Source organism: Dendroctonus ponderosae, unplaced genomic scaffold (genome assembly GCF_020466585.1).
Source record: "Dendroctonus ponderosae isolate FM_Combo_2020 unplaced genomic scaffold, Dpon_F_20191213v2 Dpon_F_20191213_9, whole genome shotgun sequence".
Lineage (NCBI taxonomy): Eukaryota > Metazoa > Arthropoda > Insecta > Coleoptera > Curculionidae > Dendroctonus > Dendroctonus ponderosae.
In genome coordinates this window covers 6,418,469-6,438,744 of record NW_026019116.1, presented here as the reverse complement: position 1 = coordinate 6,438,744, position 20,276 = coordinate 6,418,469, and the positions used below count along the sequence as shown (strand labels likewise).

Here is a 20,276-nt window from a genome sequence, read left to right as displayed (position 1 = left end):
GAGCCACAGAATTCGCTTTGGCATCGTTGGATAGAGAATTGAAAAGTCGATTCAGTAGTAGCAACGTGAGTGAGGAAATTCGAGTAGTTTTGACCCAGAAAGCGAAATTTGAACATCAAACACTTAGGTTCAAGATTATGCCAAAATTCAATGTTTTTCGTCCCGTTTTTGCTAATTTCTCGGAGGCAAAATGAGCAAGACCGCTCATTTGTACATCATTCTAGAGAGAAATAAATGGCCTTTTTAGAAAGTGAGCCATCGATAAGCAAATCTTGGCAGTTTTCTCAAAAAATGCTTGAATTCAAGAAGTTTTCAATTTGCGTGGTTTTTTTTTGAGTTGCAAAATCCACTTGAACATGACGCTGCTTTTTTAGAAGTTTTTCAAGAACCATTTGAGCCACAGAATTCGTTTTGGCATCGTTGGATAGAGAATTGAAAAGTCGATTCAGTCGTAACAACGTGATTGAGGAAATTTGAGTAGTTTTGACCCAGAAAGCGAAATTTGAATATCAGACACTTAGGTGCAAGATTATGCCAAAATTTCATGTTTTCAGTCCCGTTTTTGCTCATTTCTCTGAGGCAAAATGAGCAAGAACGCTGATTTGTACATCATTCTAGAGATAAATAAATGGCCTTTTTAGAAAGTGAGCCATCGATAAGCAAATGTTGGCAGTTTTCTCAAAAAATGCTTGAATTCAAGAAGTTTTGAGTTGCAAAATCCACTTGAACAAGACGCTGCTTTTTTCGAAGTTACTCAAGAACCATTTGAGCCAGAGAATTCGTTTTGACATCGTTAGATAGAGAATCGAATGGGGGGAGAATTGAATGGTCATGACCCCCCCCCCTGGATCCGCCCTTATCGAAGATATCCAGGATATTTGCAAAACCCCTTTTTGACCATTTTGGAAAAACCGTTAATCGGATAATTTTGAAACATTGCCACCGACTACCTATGTAGAGGGCGAAATCAGTGACAGCCCCAAGGGGTTTAGCCAACCTGCACAACAAACAAAGCTAAAAAGTTTCGCAAAAAAGCTGAGATTCCATTCCAGAATATTCCAGAAAAATCACTTCTCCCCAAAATAGGAATTAAAAAACCTCTTACCTTAGCTTGGGTAGTTCGCAATAAACCCACTCGGAAACATCCTCAATGGTAATTTCCCGCTGACTGGTGGTAAGATCCAGCTTATTACCGGCCACAACAATCGGAATGTCCTGGTAATCGTTGCGGTTTTCCCGGATTTCCTCAAAGCACTGCTTGACACAGTCGAAGGATGGGACAGAAGCGACAGAGTAGACCAAAAGGAAAGCGTGAGCTGTAGCTATGCAGAGACGTCGCATCGCTGGAAATTGCATGTCACCTGGAACCCGTAGAACCCGTTGGTAGCTGTGATCAACTGAACATCGTGTAGCTTCTACCAGCTGTATCAAGAATGTCCACTTTTAGAGTCATGTGCCCCAGATCGTACTCCTTATTGTAGAGATCCTCTACAGTGCTCCGGTACTTATTGCAGTAGGTGTTGAAGAGGAAGCGCTTGATGATGCAGCTTTTTCCAACTCCCTGTCCACCCAGGATGACCAGTCGGATGCGCTCATAATCGCTCATTGTAGACATTCTCCCGAAACTCTCTGAGGGGGAAATCTGGAAGCATTTTACCCGTTCTAAAACCCATTATGCAACCTGCTGCAGTCACCTTCAAAGTTCAATTTATTGAAGTTGAACTGCGCGCAAATGGATTTCATGCTGTTCAATGGTTTCTAATTAAAATTTTCACAAAGCAGTTTTTAAATTGATTTCTATGCGCACACCATTATAAATAATCGGAGCCTTTATAAAGTTGCTGGAGTTTCACGTTTACGTTGCGAGGCACAGTTTTGCCTCGTGGAAAACTTTATTGACACCAATTAAGAATTTTTGCGACTGCCTTTTATAATATTGAAACTTTACTGATTTATTAGCGAGTCAAGTGCTGAGCAAACTCGATGCGACATTAATCAAATACTGGCTGAAATGAAGGAAATCGGGGAAATTTACATCTACAGGACGTCTTTCAGTCGCAATTCAAGTCGCCTTCGCATGGGTTTTTCATTTGGTTTGTGCTATATAATGGGTTGTATGTAGATGGAAAGTTAGGATATTTTAGCGAGTGTTTTGGGTGTTAAAGGCGCAAGTGTCTTCTACTGATTGTGAAAGTTTGAAGTGGCCATTTCTTCTGCATTGAGTTGTTAGGAACTTTCAAAGCTAATGGTGCAGTTGTTTGAAAACGCACATTTCCCATCTCCGCAAAAATCAAGATTTAGCCCGATTTCTATACCATTATCAGGTCTTTAAGGTCCAAGTGTCTTCTACTGAATGTGAAAGTGTGAAGTTGCTACTTCGTCCTGGTTGGAAGTTAGGAATTTTTAAAGCCGACGGTTCAGTTGTTTGAAAACGCGTATTTCCAGCCCAACATTTACCTAATCGACAAAAGTCAGAATTTGGGGCAATTTTTCTGAAATTTTCCAAAGCTTTATGCTCAACTGTTTTCTATAATCTGCCAAAGTTTGAACTTGCTACTTGATCTAGATTGGAAGTTACACATTTTTAAACAGATGATAGAACTGTACGAAAACGTTCATTTTGAGCCCAACAATTAGCAAGGAGACCAAAATCAGGATGCCAAGCGATTTCAATAAACTTTAGAAAAGTTTCAGTTTCAAATGTTTTATACAGACTGTGGCAGTTTCAACTTGCAATCTCTTCTACGTTAAAACTAGGGAATTTCTAAATCGGTTTGTGCAGCTTAATGAAAACGTTCTTTTTCAGCTCATAATTTACCAAGTCGTTAAAAGTCAGCATTCGGTGAGATTTTTTGGCCTTTTCAAGGCCTGTAGGCTGAAGTGAGGTCGATAGGCTGCAAAAGTTTCAAGTTGGTGCTTGCGCTGGCTTGGAAGTTATGAATTTTTAAAGTAGATGGTGCAGTTGGGTAAACGCGCTCATTTTAAGCCCAACAATAACAAGTCGGAAAACAATCACGATTTGGTAAGATTTAATTGAACTTTCTCCGACTTTCAGGTCTACAGTTTTTCTACAATTCAAGAAAGTTTCAAGTGGCTGCCTGGCCTGGTTTAGAAGATTCGTCGTTCTAAAGCAGTTGGTGTAGTGGTATGAAATCGGTCATTTTAAGCTCAAAATTTTCCAAGTTGACAAAAATTAGGATTTTGCGCGATTTCAACCAACTTCTTAGGAGTTTTAGCCTCTTGTGCCGTCAACAGTTATTGGAACTTGCATCTCGCCACTTGTTCTTGTTTCGAAGTTACGAATTTTTAAAGCCGATGGTGCAGTTGTGCGAAATCGTTCATTTCGAGCCCAACATTTACGAGCTCGACAAAACTCAGGATTTACTGCGATTTCTATGAAATTGTCAGGAATTTAAGGTACACGTATCTTCTATGTAATATAAAGGTTTGAAGTTGCTACTTGCTCTAACTTGGAAGTTAGATATCTAGAGATATAGAAGGAAGCGAAAATCAGAAAGCCTATGTTTTAAACAGCCCATATCCGGAAAACCGTAGAAAATATCTGATAAATCATAATAACCCATTTTATAGAGCTTTTTAAGAGCTACATTTAAGCTATTGGAGTTGGAACAAAATTGCCAGTCTCTTAAAGATAGAAGCGAAATTGTCGAATTTTAGCAAACCGCGAACTTTTAACATTTAAAAAGTTAGATGTAGGCATAGCGAAATGTAGATATAATTGGCATTTTATGCTTGGAATATGCTTTTACATCGTAAAAACGCCTCATTCTCAGGTTGAGATCTACATAAATTTAGCAAATCTGCACAAAAGACCATGATTTTGAAAAGTGTACTTGAATATTTGCAACTAGAGAAACGTTTCCTGAACGATTGTTCGCTTGTCTCGCTCAAGCAGTTTACCATATACACTGGTGAAATGCATTCGTGCATAACTGAGCTGGTCTTTCGAGCACTTAGGGAAATTAGAAATCGATTTTAAGCCTCAGCTTAAGCGTTTCGAGCGACAATGACTTCGGATGCATAAAAGATGTTGCGCTCGAAAATTAATAGAAAGGATAATTTTATCTTAATGAGACTTCACGATCAATTTTCCTCGTTCTCCTGCCCCAATTCAAGCTGGAGCTTCAGACTCCAAAAATGAGGTAGTTTGAGGCGAACATCAACATGAGGAAAAGTCAATTCAACTGTCAGTTTGTCAAGTTAGTCAAATGTCTAGTGGCGATGAGGGAAAACTATCGGCAAATTCGCTTGGAAAACTTTCGAATTTTGGCAGGATTGTGCCATTTTTGTGCGGGAGGTTGATGATTTTCGGAAATCGGAAGCGCTCAGTTACCTTCTTATCGTGTTTTTGCGATCCAAAGTGAGAGATTTTGCAAAAAAACGCGATTTTCAAATCGGGAATTTTCTGACGTTTTGCTGTCAGTCTACGACGCCCAACTTGTCATGTCTTTGCGAACAGCCGAGCATGAATATAATATATGTGACGTCAGAGACGCCACAGATAACGATAATAATGGATGCAGAAATCGCCAGCTTAACGCCGTTGGCCTAAAAATCTTAAATGAATCCGCAAAAAAGCCAACAATTAAAAACCAATTTTAGTACAGAATATTAGTGTTTGCAAGCTTGCAGAATCCAAATGCGATTGGCCACCTGAACATAATTCTTCCCAAAGCTGCCCAACTGGAACTAAACAGGCAGCGGGATTTATTGAATTATTATTACTTACGCACGAAACGGCAAAGCGAATGTATTCATAAACGGTTATTGATGGTTTAATTCTGCAGTATTTATTATCTCAATGATTCGTCCGCCCGATGTCCTAAACAGAATTTTTCAGCAATTTATCGTCAATATCCATTTGATTGTTTTCGTTATTTCAACAGTGTAGGTTTTGTTTTTTTTTTGCTGTTATATAAAAAATATTGCTGTTAAGGATGAAAGACAGTAAAAGCAGCCAATGCATCCAGTCGCTTTTGGTAAGCAGCAAGTAGACCAAAACCAGCAACGCCCCCTATTTACACAAGTCCCCGACTTAAATATAAAATAATTAACAAAAAGTCTCACTTTCATATCCATTGAGTTAAGGTAAATTATCCAAGCTGCTAAAACTCGCTGGCCTTCAGCCCTGGAGAGTATGAAAAAAACAATTTGGTTTAAAAACAACATTATTCATCCAGACAGTTTCTTTTGGACTTTTTTGTGAAGAAGGGCCAATTGGGTGAAACCCAGCGATTTTCTTTGTAAAATCTACCACAAAGAGGTTTGCTGAGTAATCGTCTATACACATATTAATATTGAAAAAATGCCTTATATACTGTTATTTCCGAAGAATATTAACTGTTAAAGAGGCAAGCAAGCGGAGCTTTTACATCCAGGCAACTTTAGTTGGAAAAAGCCACTGTAAAGGCCAAAACGAGCTACTTAAGGCTCTTTTCCTGCATAGTCTGAAAATTAAAATTCCCCTTTAAAACATTCGAAGCGTAGTTGGCAAACCCAAAATGAAAAAGTAGCCAAGTTCAGTCAATTCGATGGAAATAAGAGCATTGTGTTTGGTGCATTGTCCCTATTCGGGTTCAGTGTAGGCAAAACCAGCCACCTGAACATGATTCACTTGTGGATCTGCCCATGTGAAAACCAACATGATTTGCCGATTATTTATGCTCGAAATCCTATTAATGTTCGCATCGCCTGCTGGTTTTACTACTTTTCACTTTAAAATCATATTGAAAGCTTAGAAGAAAAGTGTTTCAAATCGCAACTGAAGACAACCATCTAGTGGGGTTTTAATGTACAGGGTGTCCCATTTGGAGTGACATATGGCGCCATTTTTTATATTTTTTTATGTTCTAAACCGTCGGAGTTTATAATTTTTCAAAAATTTATATCTGGATGTTACTAGATTGGACTTTTGGAGCATTTTAATCTGCTTAGAAGCTAAGACTGTTTAAAAGAACGAAATTAGGTTAGAACTCCGAGAGTTTTTAACATCAGCAACATCATTTTGATGACGAAGACCTGACGAGTCTCCCTTGAAAGAGCCTAATTCGCAATCAAAGCCGTTTCCCTAAAAAGGGCCTAATTTCCATACATTCCTAATTAGTAGCGCGCCGACTAACATACATAATAAGCATATAAAATGGGTAAAAGGACTGACTTTCACCTTGAGTTGCCATTTAGGCCCCAATGCTTACCAAACGGTTTCACGAATAGGCGCTCACTAGAACGTTCACCTGGGTGTTAGAGCATGCATAGAGTCGGGGAAAAGCGATTTTTGTTGGAATAATGCGAAGCTTAGAGGAGGATTGCGAGAAAACGAAGCGAAAGAAGAGAGCGCGAGTGCTGGAAAATTGTAAAGGCGTGCGAATGGCTCGGAAAATGCACAACTACTGTTGGAAATTCTGCCGCAGAGCCGCTGGAAACTCTTGGCAACCGCCGCTCTGTGCGCCCATAGGATGATGCCGGAGAATGCGTTGTTTTACCCAAATCACTCATTTGCGTATCAATTAATGACCTGGATTTTAATACCGCCCTTTTTTTCAACCCCGCGGGTCAAATCCGAGCGGCATTTTACGAATTGTTTAGGTTTTTTCTGTTTAGCCACTTTTTCATAGTTTTTCTAGGAAAATATTGATCGTTGATTTAAAACTCTAGCTCACCCTGCTTGGATGCACCCCCCAATTGGATATTGAACAAAATAAAACACAAAAAAAATAAAATTAAACAATTTTATTTATGTATTAACAAAGGTAGTAGGTATACAAAAATTCATTACAACAATGTAACAGGCATAACCAGCAAAGTGTACACACACGTGAACTGGCGTGATTTGTTCCATAAAACACTAATGAAAAAAATATCTAAAATAGCGATAAATATACGTTCCTACAAGGCTTCTATAGCAAGTTCAAATGAACAAAAGTAACTTTCTGAGCGGAAAAAATGTTGTTATTATCGTACGTTTTCCCTAATCTAAGTGAATCAAAGCTAATTGAAGTGTTACAATTGCCGAAAATGTAACAAAACCAGCAAAACATGCTCTACTTATAAATGGCAGTGATTTACTTTCCGATAAACTGGATGACTAGAAACTTTGTTAACGCCTTCATCAAAATTTGGTTAAGCTTCGAAGATTTCCAACAGCTAAACCGTATTTACACTGAGAATCATGCCTTTTGCTTTAATTAATGATGCTCGCTAAGACCTAGAAGGAATTCAATCACAAAACTATGGGACTTTTTCTACATAAATGCCAGTTTTCTCGCTTTTACTGCACCCACGATGCGGGAACCCACAAAGGTTCGCTTTCCACTCGATTAACTGCGGCTAGCAATTTGCTAAAAGCATCCGCCAGATCGGCGTTTACGATAGTTTCATCGAAGAAGTGATCGTACAGGAACTTTATTCGTTCGGAGTGTCGAATCATGTCCTGAAACTCATCCTCCTGCAAAAAACACTTGCCTAATCCTGCTGTTTTTGAGTGATAAATGTGATAGTCACCGTAAATCCTCTGGAGTTATTAACATCGAAGGTACTGCGCGCGTGATGGGCCATTCTGGTCTGCTTCAGAACGTCCAAACTAGGCGGGCTTATGTATATAATGTAAGGCTTCAGAAGTGGAGTTCTGAGCATCTTCAGCGCTTGGTAATGCGGGTTCAGAATGCACACCAGGCCTGCGTGGACTATTGCCTCGACGCTCGAAGTGCTGGTTCCTGAAAATATTTTAAAACCCGCATTTGCGATGAACTCTGAAGATATAATTAACCCTCCTACCATACAAATTGCCCTTGTATTCTCCAAATTCGATAAATTTCCCTTCGTCAATATCGCGCTCCATTTGCTGCCGCGTAACAAAGAAATACTCTTTGCCGTCAACTTCACCAGGTTTCATACTCCTGCTGGTAACTGTAAGTAAATAATTAATAAACTATACGATGAGACGAAGCAATCCAAAAACTCTTACAGGGCGTGGGCGTTTGGAACTTTACGGGATCAGTGTCGATTAGACGACGTTTCAGCTCATTTCGTCCAACTCCAGGGGGTCCAATCAATACAATAGGCCTAAAGACACTCGGTCTGGGGTACAGTTTCGCGACTTCTTCATAAGTGGCGATCAATTCGCGATCAAAGTCGTCATTCTCCGCTGTATCGTAAATTATTTTTTTAGTTTTATTTTTGTTGTCGGCCCCTAACAGACACCGAACAGGTTCAGGACTACAGCTTAAGCCCTCTTCAGCCACTACTGGAACGAAACATAGTCCTACGCATTCGGCGGATTCGGTTAATGTTAGTTCTTTGCATGCAGATTTTCTGTTTTTATTGACTTGTTAGTTTTTAGCATTAGTATTCATGATCCAAGCTTTTGAAACTGGCGAAAGAATGATACAATGGTAAGTTGGTGTCCTTTAGTGTACACTTGGTTGATGCAAAGTGTCCCCATTTCAAGCGCAAGCTCAGTAAAGCGTGGGTTAAATGAAATTTTCGATTATTTGTGCCAAAATATGTTGATTTGCTAAGTTCTAGACTCGACAAAACGAATCAAATCTCCAGGCAAGGACGTCCGGGTGCGGCTTACAGCTTCAGACCAGGTTTTTTAACGGAATAATTAACTAATCCTCTGCAAACGATCGTTCAAATGATCGAAATAACAATTTTTTTGCAATAATAATGCGTCTAGATCCTAATGTATATCTGTTTTACAAGGTTGCCCGCTTTTTTCAGTTCCAGCCGATTTTTTGCCCGTCGTCGGTTTTTAAAGAGCTTCCTTTGTTAAATCATTAGAAAGCGTAATCGCCTCACCGTCTCCAGACGCATAATTAAGCATGCGATTTCTGAATCTGTACCCACAGCAGCCAGTTTGGATGATTTTTAATGAATTTGGCATGGAGAACTAGAATGTATAGAAAATTTGCGCCTGGAATAAGGAATTTTAGTGCACATTCTCCGGGCAAAAATGGGACTTTCTCCGTATGCCAACAACAGTCCACAAATGCTTGATTTTTTTGTACTCGGCGCTAAAGATAGGGGGATGTTTGCACTCAATTGGTTCTAAATTTCTCGCCCTTTACGTTTCGACTATTTAATTCATTAATAAACGTTTTAAAAACATGATCCTTGGCCCGAACGCTTTCTTCATAATAACCGGTTATCTACTGTTGCCTTCATGCTATTTAAATCTGCAGTTGCAAGCAAAGAACAGTAATACGTTCTTGAAGCCTCACCTTCATCCTCGTCCTTTTTCATTCCTCTATCATGCACGATTCGCTTCTCTTGTAAGGCCCTGCTCGGAATAAGCCCGGCCCGCATATGCTTATCGCCCTCTTTCCGAGCTTGCCACCTAGAAAACGTATTAAATACCATGCTTTAAGTGCGCTTTTTATGCGAATTACCAATATTGATCGTCCTGGCAGACGATGTGAAGCACATCGCCTTTTTTAAAGTCCAGGCCGGCTTCCTTGCACGGTATGTAAGGGTCTGTGGAACTGTCGTAGTCAAAATGCGCCCTTACTCTCACTTTGCTTTCCCTCACGTTCATGGTACACTCAGCAGGCACCAACTTGAAGGTAATGGTTCCTTCGGAACTTTGCTAGAATTGGCAGAACCCTCCTGTTGTCGTTAAGTTTGCTCAAAAAACTCACTCACCAAAATGTCCAGAACGTCGTTGGGTTCTTTGCCTTCCACACTAATGGCATTCACCTCGACCACTTCATCTCCTACATGAATCAATCCTGATCGATCTGCGGCGCCTCCATGCATCACTCTGGCGATCACGATTTTCCCTGTTAGTTCATCAGTTTTGATCGTGGCGCCCTGCAGAAGCAAAAACAGCGTTTAAAATACAGACAGTGGAGGAAATTGTTGTAAAAAAGCCAAGACCTAAGTGGGCAGAAACAAACTACAAATCGAGACAACTAACTGTATAAAGTCAAAGGCTCTAGAGGGGTAAATATACAATTTGCAAAAGTTTAATGGAGAAATGAGCATGGGTGCAAAGAAAACGTGAAAGAAGCCAACAGGAAGCGCCAAAATCCTTATCGCGGATCGAAATGGGACAGTTTGCACAATTTTTTTTTTACAAATTAGACCTGATTATTTGAGCCAGTAGATGTTTCCTGTAGTTTAGATAAAACACATTGGTTGAGCTCATAGAAGCAGGAAGCCAGTGGTCAAAAGTTACACTTGGTTCAGGATATAATATTTAAGCTAATCCTATCTTGGTATAAAGCCGAAAGTTTTGATATCCTAGACAACATTTCAGGAGAATTTATGTCGTTGCTGCAGAATTTTCAGAATGTCGAGCTAAAAATCTGTTTCGAAAGTGTTATTTTCAGGCTAAACTCAGCGGATGAATCTGAAATTTGTGTTGAATCTGTACTTGCTTACATCAGAAGAGAACTTTCGGCTTAATAAAATGTGTTGGCGCTTCCATTTCAAGTGCAAGGATTAAACTGGTTTATGTACAATCTTCAAAATGAACTACAAGGTATCAGTACAAGCAGGAATGTAGATAAACTCTGATTGTATTTGGCGTGAATGCAGAAGATAGTTGACCTGCTTTGGGAACCAAGCTAGTTCTACTTCGTTGGATCGAACTACTAAAGTGAAATGCCCTTCTGAACGGGGCTAGAAACCAATACGTTAATTAACTAAAGCTATGAAACAAAAGTATGCCAGAAAGAACCTAAGTAGTTGGCTCACGTTTCGATGTGAAATACTTACGACGATCGGTTCAGCGCTTTGCGTACCAGTCTTGGTAAAAAACAAAAATTTGCCATAAATGACCATTTTTTGTCAAAGATAAAAAACGGGGCTTAAGCAGCAAGAGATCAAGGTAATCTTGAAGTTACAAAGTCAAATTTAAGCGACATCAGGAAGTGTCCACGACCCTTACCAATGGTTCATTGCTCTTCACTAACTGCACGACTTTGATGGTTTGCTCCTCTTCGTCATCCTCCACAGGAATATCGGGCAAACGCGGATAATAGTCCTTCTGAGCGATTGCATCGTGCGCACACAGCAATCCCTATGGGAAAAACATTAGGCAACTGTCTCAGTGGTGTCTGAGCATCCCCACCTGGAGATGCGGCTTCTGAAGCATCAGGAACAACTCTTGACAGTCGCTGCTTCTACGTGGCTGCTGATAGATCAACTCGAGGACATCAGCAAGCACTTGCATCCCATCAGACAAAGCCGGAACAGGAAAGAACCTGCCATATGAAACAACTAGATTTTTTGACTCGTTCAGTAACACACGTGAAAAGGCACCTTTTGCGCTCGACATTGCTGAGGATTTTGCTGTGGATGTTCACCAGGGCGTTCAGTTCTTTCGATTGCAACAGCCCATTAAGGAAGGTCTGCTCTTCCTCAGTGCTCAGAAGGGCTGAGGATTTTTGCAAGTTCACAAACAGATCGGTTAAGGCTGGAAACCACATCATTAATCAATTGCTCTGGAGCTTTACTAAATACTACCTGAGTCCAGGGTTTTGTTGTCATTTTCCATCACTTCGGAGGTCATTCTGAAAACGCTGTTTTCACACAATCACTAAATCAGCTCGAAACATCATCAGACTTATGGTTCTATCTATGCTAAGGATTACAAATAATTGGCCCGGCCTTTGAATAAATAGTCGACTAGTTCAAAAGGTGAATAACCTCGATGCAGCAAAAGTGCAGATTGTTTCAGATTTTTCGATAATGGAGTGCAAACCACCAACCACACCGTTTAGGGGCTAATGGAAAATCCATCTAAAACTCACCTTGCCAGACTGAAAACCGCCGAAATTTCATGCCCATTTATTCCACGAGAAACAAGACTTTTTGTGGAAAGCACCGAACGTTGTCAACATGGCGATTTTCCTCGGGAAAATTGACAGAACTGAGTAAAACTGCTAGCTGGGTAGACAATTTTCCTGCGGCTGTCAAGGAGGTCTTTTTTAAGGACAATCGGGCCTTTATAGCTATTTTATTGAAGGTCTGCGTATTTATTCAGCTGTATTTAAGGCTCTAGTGCTTTATTAGTAGAGCTGATGACAATAAAACAGCCCCAATCACAGTTTATTATTAGAGGTTAGAGTAAACATCAACAATGTACAGGACCGCACTCAGCCAGTTAATTTTCGATTGAAAATAATTGTTCCCAAGATAAACTGCTAAATAAAAAATGTTGACGACTAGCAAACGAATGTCGCAAAAATTCCCTATCGTTGTTCAGTTGTTTTTCTGCAATCAATCATGAATTATTGATTGAATAAATTAATCCGATCGCTTCGCATATAAAACACGCCTTAAAAAATGACTAACTGTGTTTAATTAATCAAGTCAGGCACGACACACTCGGCGCAGAAAAAGGCAGCCATGAAATCAGGAAAAATTCAAAAGCTTTTAGGAGAATTTCTTCGTATGGAGGCTGCAAATCAAACAGCAAAGATCGGTTGAGTTCGCTACATATACAGGGTGAGCCACTCAAAGACGCCTGATGTTTTTTCGTTGTAGCTGTCAACTACTCTTCGCCCTAAGTATATACAGGGTGTCCAATTAATACGCTTCTACAAAATAATTGTATATACTTTCCTGACTGTGTTTCAATTCCAAATCAAAATTAATTCCTGGGTTTCAGTCATTTATTGTCTCTATTTATCAATCAAAATACGTTTCGGTGTATTTTTCCACCATCATCAGTTTTTATGTGTAGCGTTGTTGCTGCTTTAAGCCTTGGCATGCACTTGGTAATTTTGATTCTATAAATAATTAAAGAAAAACCCGTTTTTATTAGTAGATAGTAAGTAAGTGTATTACATGGTTAAAGGTCACTTTTAGAAGGCGCTTTGAATCGGTTATACAGTGACAACAATTTCCCGTATAAATGGCGTAAACATCAACTCGCCAGCTAATTCCATTTTGCTAAAGGAATTTTTGAAAAATATGAAACGCTCCGTTTGCGAGCGACTCATATTTTCCGAAAAAACGGACCATCAATAGAACGTTCTTAAAACTAGCTTTTGCTTACTTCAAGTAATCCAAAAATTTTAACCTCTGAAAGGATAGAAGCAAAATGAAGCAAACCTACGAATATTTTCATACATAACTCGTTAACCGTTGAAGATACCAGACTAGTCATACATTCCATTTCGATAGAGCTTTTCAAGAGCTCTCTTTTACTTGTTCCTTCTCACCCGAAATTCCTAACCTCTTAAAAGTTAGAAGCAAAATTGATTAAATTTTTGACGAAATTTTCGATTTTTTGCCCGTCGTCGGTTTTTAAAGAGCTTCCTTTGTTAAATCATTAGAAAGCGTAATCGCCTCACCGTCTCCAGACGCATAATTAAGCATGCGATTTCTGAATCTGTACCCACAGCAGCCAGTTTGGATGATTTTTAATGAATTTGGCATGGAGAACTAGAATGTATAGAAAATTTGCGCCTGGAATAAGGAATTTTAGTGCACATTCTCCGGGCAAAAATGGGACTTTCTCCGTATGCCAACAACAGTCCACAAATGCTTGATTTTTTTGTACTCGGCGCTAAAGATAGGGGGATGTTTGCACTCAATTGGTTCTAAATTTCTCGCCCTTTACGTTTCGACTATTTAATTCATTAATAAACGTTTTAAAAACATGATCCTTGGCCCGAGAGCCACAGAATTCGCTTTGGCATCGTTGGATAGAGAATTGAAAAGTCGATTCAGTAGTAGCAACGTGAGTGAGGAAATTCGAGTAGTTTTGACCCAGAAAGCGAAATTTGAACATCAAACACTTAGGTTCAAGATTATGCCAAAATTCAATGTTTTTCGTCCCGTTTTTGCTAATTTCTCGGAGGCAAAATGAGCAAGACCGCTCATTTGTACATCATTCTAGAGAGAAATAAATGGCCTTTTTAGAAAGTGAGCCATCGATAAGCAAATCTTGGCAGTTTTCTCAAAAAATGCTTGAATTCAAGAAGTTTTCAATTTGCGTGGTTTTTTTTTGAGTTGCAAAATCCACTTGAACATGACGCTGCTTTTTTAGAAGTTTTTCAAGAACCATTTGAGCCACAGAATTCGTTTTGGCATCGTTGGATAGAGAATTGAAAAGTCGATTCAGTCGTAACAACGTGATTGAGGAAATTTGAGTAGTTTTGACCCAGAAAGCGAAATTTGAATATCAGACACTTAGGTGCAAGATTATGCCAAAATTTCATGTTTTCAGTCCCGTTTTTGCTCATTTCTCTGAGGCAAAATGAGCAAGAACGCTGATTTGTACATCATTCTAGAGATAAATAAATGGCCTTTTTAGAAAGTGAGCCATCGATAAGCAAATGTTGGCAGTTTTCTCAAAAAATGCTTGAATTCAAGAAGTTTTGAGTTGCAAAATCCACTTGAACAAGACGCTGCTTTTTTCGAAGTTACTCAAGAACCATTTGAGCCAGAGAATTCGTTTTGACATCGTTAGATAGAGAATCGAATGGGGGGAGAATTGAATGGTCATGACCCCCCCCCCTGGATCCGCCCTTATCGAAGATATCCAGGATATTTGCAAAACCCCTTTTTGACCATTTTGGAAAAACCGTTAATCGGATAATTTTGAAACATTGCCACCGACTACCTATGTAGAGGGCGAAATCAGTGACAGCCCCAAGGGGTTTAGCCAACCTGCACAACAAACAAAGCTAAAAAGTTTCGCAAAAAAGCTGAGATTCCATTCCAGAATATTCCAGAAAAATCACTTCTCCCCAAAATAGGAATTAAAAAACCTCTTACCTTAGCTTGGGTAGTTCGCAATAAACCCACTCGGAAACATCCTCAATGGTAATTTCCCGCTGACTGGTGGTAAGATCCAGCTTATTACCGGCCACAACAATCGGAATGTCCTGGTAATCGTTGCGGTTTTCCCGGATTTCCTCAAAGCACTGCTTGACACAGTCGAAGGATGGGACAGAAGCGACAGAGTAGACCAAAAGGAAAGCGTGAGCTGTAGCTATGCAGAGACGTCGCATCGCTGGAAATTGCATGTCACCTGGAACCCGTAGAACCCGTTGGTAGCTGTGATCAACTGAACATCGTGTAGCTTCTACCAGCTGTATCAAGAATGTCCACTTTTAGAGTCATGTGCCCCAGATCGTACTCCTTATTGTAGAGATCCTCTACAGTGCTCCGGTACTTATTGCAGTAGGTGTTGAAGAGGAAGCGCTTGATGATGCAGCTTTTTCCAACTCCCTGTCCACCCAGGATGACCAGTCGGATGCGCTCATAATCGCTCATTGTAGACATTCTCCCGAAACTCTCTGAGGGGGAAATCTGGAAGCATTTTACCCGTTCTAAAACCCATTATGCAACCTGCTGCAGTCACCTTCAAAGTTCAATTTATTGAAGTTGAACTGCGCGCAAATGGATTTCATGCTGTTCAATGGTTTCTAATTAAAATTTTCACAAAGCAGTTTTTAAATTGATTTCTATGCGCACACCATTATAAATAATCGGAGCCTTTATAAAGTTGCTGGAGTTTCACGTTTACGTTGCGAGGCACAGTTTTGCCTCGTGGAAAACTTTATTGACACCAATTAAGAATTTTTGCGACTGCCTTTTATAATATTGAAACTTTACTGATTTATTAGCGAGTCAAGTGCTGAGCAAACTCGATGCGACATTAATCAAATACTGGCTGAAATGAAGGAAATCGGGGAAATTTACATCTACAGGACGTCTTTCAGTCGCAATTCAAGTCGCCTTCGCATGGGTTTTTCATTTGGTTTGTGCTATATAATGGGTTGTATGTAGATGGAAAGTTAGGATATTTTAGCGAGTGTTTTGGGTGTTAAAGGCGCAAGTGTCTTCTACTGATTGTGAAAGTTTGAAGTGGCCATTTCTTCTGCATTGAGTTGTTAGGAACTTTCAAAGCTAATGGTGCAGTTGTTTGAAAACGCACATTTCCCATCTCCGCAAAAATCAAGATTTAGCCCGATTTCTATACCATTATCAGGTCTTTAAGGTCCAAGTGTCTTCTACTGAATGTGAAAGTGTGAAGTTGCTACTTCGTCCTGGTTGGAAGTTAGGAATTTTTAAAGCCGACGGTTCAGTTGTTTGAAAACGCGTATTTCCAGCCCAACATTTACCTAATCGACAAAAGTCAGAATTTGGGGCAATTTTTCTGAAATTTTCCAAAGCTTTATGCTCAACTGTTTTCTATAATCTGCCAAAGTTTGAACTTGCTACTTGATCTAGATTGGAAGTTACACATTTTTAAACAGATGATAGAACTGTACGAAAACGTTCATTTTGAGCCCAACAATTAGCAAGGAGACCAAAATCAGGATGCCAAGCGATTTCAATAAACTTTAGAAAAGTTTCAGTTTCAAATGTTTTATACAGACTGTGGCAGTTTCAACTTGCAATCTCTTCTACGTTAAAACTAGGGAATTTCTAAATCGGTTTGTGCAGCTTAATGAAAACGTTCTTTTTCAGCTCATAATTTACCAAGTCGTTAAAAGTCAGCATTCGGTGAGATTTTTTGGCCTTTTCAAGGCCTGTAGGCTGAAGTGAGGTCGATAGGCTGCAAAAGTTTCAAGTTGGTGCTTGCGCTGGCTTGGAAGTTATGAATTTTTAAAGTAGATGGTGCAGTTGGGTAAACGCGCTCATTTTAAGCCCAACAATAACAAGTCGGAAAACAATCACGATTTGGTAAGATTTAATTGAACTTTCTCCGACTTTCAGGTCTACAGTTTTTCTACAATTCAAGAAAGTTTCAAGTGGCTGCCTGGCCTGGTTTAGAAGATTCGTCGTTCTAAAGCAGTTGGTGTAGTGGTATGAAATCGGTCATTTTAAGCTCAAAATTTTCCAAGTTGACAAAAATTAGGATTTTGCGCGATTTCAACCAACTTCTTAGGAGTTTTAGCCTCTTGTGCCGTCAACAGTTATTGGAACTTGCATCTCGCCACTTGTTCTTGTTTCGAAGTTACGAATTTTTAAAGCCGATGGTGCAGTTGTGCGAAATCGTTCATTTCGAGCCCAACATTTACGAGCTCGACAAAACTCAGGATTTACTGCGATTTCTATGAAATTGTCAGGAATTTAAGGTACACGTATCTTCTATGTAATATAAAGGTTTGAAGTTGCTACTTGCTCTAACTTGGAAGTTAGATATCTAGAGATATAGAAGGAAGCGAAAATCAGAAAGCCTATGTTTTAAACAGCCCATATCCGGAAAACCGTAGAAAATATCTGATAAATCATAATAACCCATTTTATAGAGCTTTTTAAGAGCTACATTTAAGCTATTGGAGTTGGAACAAAATTGCCAGTCTCTTAAAGATAGAAGCGAAATTGTCGAATTTTAGCAAACCGCGAACTTTTAACATTTAAAAAGTTAGATGTAGGCATAGCGAAATGTAGATATAATTGGCATTTTATGCTTGGAATATGCTTTTACATCGTAAAAACGCCTCATTCTCAGGTTGAGATCTACATAAATTTAGCAAATCTGCACAAAAGACCATGATTTTGAAAAGTGTACTTGAATATTTGCAACTAGAGAAACGTTTCCTGAACGATTGTTCGCTTGTCTCGCTCAAGCAGTTTACCATATACACTGGTGAAATGCATTCGTGCATAACTGAGCTGGTCTTTCGAGCACTTAGGGAAATTAGAAATCGATTTTAAGCCTCAGCTTAAGCGTTTCGAGCGACAATGACTTCGGATGCATAAAAGATGTTGCGCTCGAAAATTAATAGAAAGGATAATTTTATCTTAATGAGACTTCACGATCAATTTTCCTCGTTCTCCTGCCCCAATTCAAGCTGGAGCTTCAGACTCCAAAAATGAGGTAGTTTGAGGCGAACATCAACATGAGGAAAAGTCAATTCAACTGTCAGTTTGTCAAGTTAGTCAAATGTCTAGTGGCGATGAGGGAAAACTATCGGCAAATTCGCTTGGAAAACTTTCGAATTTTGGCAGGATTGTGCCATTTTTGTGCGGGAGGTTGATGATTTTCGGAAATCGGAAGCGCTCAGTTACCTTCTTATCGTGTTTTTGCGATCCAAAGTGAGAGATTTTGCAAAAAAACGCGATTTTCAAATCGGGAATTTTCTGACGTTTTGCTGTCAGTCTACGACGCCCAACTTGTCATGTCTTTGCGAACAGCCGAGCATGAATATAATATATGTGACGTCAGAGACGCCACAGATAACGATAATAATGGATGCAGAAATCGCCAGCTTAACGCCGTTGGCCTAAAAATCTTAAATGAATCCGCAAAAAAGCCAACAATTAAAAACCAATTTTAGTACAGAATATTAGTGTTTGCAAGCTTGCAGAATCCAAATGCGATTGGCCACCTGAACATAATTCTTCCCAAAGCTGCCCAACTGGAACTAAACAGGCAGCGGGATTTATTGAATTATTATTACTTACGCACGAAACGGCAAAGCGAATGTATTCATAAACGGTTATTGATGGTTTAATTCTGCAGTATTTATTATCTCAATGATTCGTCCGCCCGATGTCCTAAACAGAATTTTTCAGCAATTTATCGTCAATATCCATTTGATTGTTTTCGTTATTTCAACAGTGTAGGTTTTGTTTTTTTTTTGCTGTTATATAAAAAATATTGCTGTTAAGGATGAAAGACAGTAAAAGCAGCCAATGCATCCAGTCGCTTTTGGTAAGCAGCAAGTAGACCAAAACCAGCAACGCCCCCTATTTACACAAGTCCCCGACTTAAATATAAAATAATTAACAAAAAGTCTCACTTTCATATCCATTGAGTTAAGGTAAATTATCCAAGCTGCTAAAACTCGCTGGCCTTCAGCCCTGGAGAGTATGAAAAAAACAATTTGGTTTAAAAACAACATTATTCATCCAGACAGTTTCTTTTGGACTTTTTTGTGAAGAAGGGCCAATTGGGTGAAACCCAGCGATTTTCTTTGTAAAATCTACCACAAAGAGGTTTGCTGAGTAATCGTCTATACACATATTAATATTGAAAAAATGCCTTATATACTGTTATTTCCGAAGAATATTAACTGTTAAAGAGGCAAGCAAGCGGAGCTTTTACATCCAGGCAACTTTAGTTGGAAAAAGCCACTGTAAAGGCCAAAACGAGCTACTTAAGGCTCTTTTCCTGCATAGTCTGAAAATTAAAATTCCCCTTTAAAACATTCGAAGCGTAGTTGGCAAACCCAAAATGAAAAAGTAGCCAAGTTCAGTCAATTCGATGGAAATAAGAGCATTGTGTTTGGTGCATTGTCCCTATTCGGGTTCAGTGTAGGCAAAACCAGCCACCTGAACATGATTCACTTGTGGATCTGCCCATGTGAAAACCAACATGATTTGCCGATTATTTATGCTCGAAATCCTATTAATGTTCGCATCGCCTGCTGGTTTTACTACTTTTCACTTTAAAATCATATTGAAAGCTTAGAAGAAAAGTGTTTCAAATCGCAACTGAAGACAACCATCTAGTGGGGTTTTAATGTACAGGGTGTCCCATTTGGAGTGACATATGGCGCCATTTTTTATATTTTTTTATGTTCTAAACCGTCGGAGTTTATAATTTTTCAAAAATTTATATCTGGATGTTACTAGATTGGACTTTTGGAGCATTTTAATCTGCTTAGAAGCTAAGACTGTTTAAAAGAACGAAATTAGGTTAGAACTCCGAGAGTTTTTAACATCAGCAACATCATTTTGATGACGAAGACCTGACGAGTCTCCCTTGAAAGAGCCTAATTCGCAATCAAAGCCGTTTCCCTAAAAAGGGCCTAATTTCCATACATTCCTAATTAGTAGCGCGCCGACTAACATACATAATAAGCATATAAAATGGGTAAAAGGACTGACTTTCACCTTGAGTTGCCATTTAGGCCCCAATGCTTACCAAACGGTTTCACGAATAGGCGCTCACTAGAACGTTCACCTGGGTGTTAGAGCATGCATAGAGTCGGGGAAAAGCGATTTTTGTTGGAATAATGCGAAGCTTAGAGGAGGATTGCGAGAAAACGAAGCGAAAGAAGAGAGCGCGAGTGCTGGAAAATTGTAAAGGCGTGCGAATGGCTCGGAAAATGCACAACTACTGTTGGAAATTCTGCCGCAGAGCCGCTGGAAACTCTTGGCAACCGCCGCTCTGTGCGCCCATAGGATGATGCCGGAGAATGCGTTGTTTTACCCAAATCACTCATTTGCGTATCAATTAATGACCTGGATTTTAATACCGCCCTTTTTTTCAACCCCGCGGGTCAAATCCGAGCGGCATTTTACGAATTGTTTAGGTTTTTTCTGTTTAGCCACTT

At 39.5% G+C, this 20,276-nt stretch overlaps 3 protein-coding genes across 12 annotated transcripts in view; all 3 read right to left on the bottom strand.

Moving 5' to 3' along the window:
• The window catches only part of LOC109543336 (GTP-binding protein Di-Ras1), a 32,978-nt gene extending 26,582 nt beyond the window's left edge, over window positions 1-6,396 (bottom strand). Inside the window, exons 1-3 of the mRNA XM_019913009.2 lie at window positions 6,216-6,396; window positions 1,420-1,642; window positions 1,106-1,361 (exon numbers count right to left, since the gene is read on the bottom strand). Coding sequence (XP_019768568.1) covers window positions 1,106-1,361; window positions 1,420-1,615 — 452 coding nt within the window. The 5' untranslated portion in view covers window positions 1,616-1,642; window positions 6,216-6,396. The remainder of the gene's footprint in view (window positions 1-1,105; window positions 1,362-1,419; window positions 1,643-6,215) is intronic.
• Window positions 6,397-6,735: 339 nt separating this feature from the next.
• LOC125505627 (MAGUK p55 subfamily member 7-like) lies at window positions 6,736-12,145 on the bottom strand. 10 transcript variants are annotated; one of them, XM_048669744.1, is made up of 13 exons: window positions 11,778-12,145; window positions 11,488-11,607; window positions 11,287-11,440; window positions 11,096-11,228; window positions 10,913-11,044; window positions 10,741-10,770; window positions 9,664-9,831; window positions 9,411-9,607; window positions 9,243-9,358; window positions 7,985-8,281; window positions 7,795-7,926; window positions 7,522-7,733; window positions 6,736-7,465 (listed from the first exon to the last, which is right to left on the bottom strand). In XM_048669744.1, the coding sequence occupies exons 2-13, from the start codon at window positions 11,534-11,536 to the stop codon at window positions 7,289-7,291; spliced, it is 1,797 nt and encodes a 598-aa protein (XP_048525701.1). In that variant the 5' UTR covers window positions 11,537-11,607; window positions 11,778-12,145; the 3' UTR covers window positions 6,736-7,288. The 10 variants fall into 10 exon arrangements, with proteins under 10 accessions (XP_048525701.1, XP_048525700.1, XP_048525703.1 ...); XM_048669743.1 differs by having other exon boundaries at window positions 11,488-11,546; window positions 11,778-12,144; XM_048669746.1 differs by having other exon boundaries at window positions 11,491-11,607; window positions 11,778-12,142.
• A 2,605-nt stretch (window positions 12,146-14,750) lies between these two features.
• LOC125505666 (GTP-binding protein Di-Ras2-like) lies at window positions 14,751-20,045 on the bottom strand. The gene is made up of 3 exons (XM_048669910.1): window positions 19,865-20,045; window positions 15,069-15,291; window positions 14,751-15,010 (listed from the first exon to the last, which is right to left on the bottom strand). The coding sequence occupies exons 2-3, from the start codon at window positions 15,262-15,264 to the stop codon at window positions 14,751-14,753; spliced, it is 456 nt and encodes a 151-aa protein (XP_048525867.1). The 5' UTR covers window positions 15,265-15,291; window positions 19,865-20,045.
• Between the last annotated feature and the right edge of the window lie 231 nt (window positions 20,046-20,276).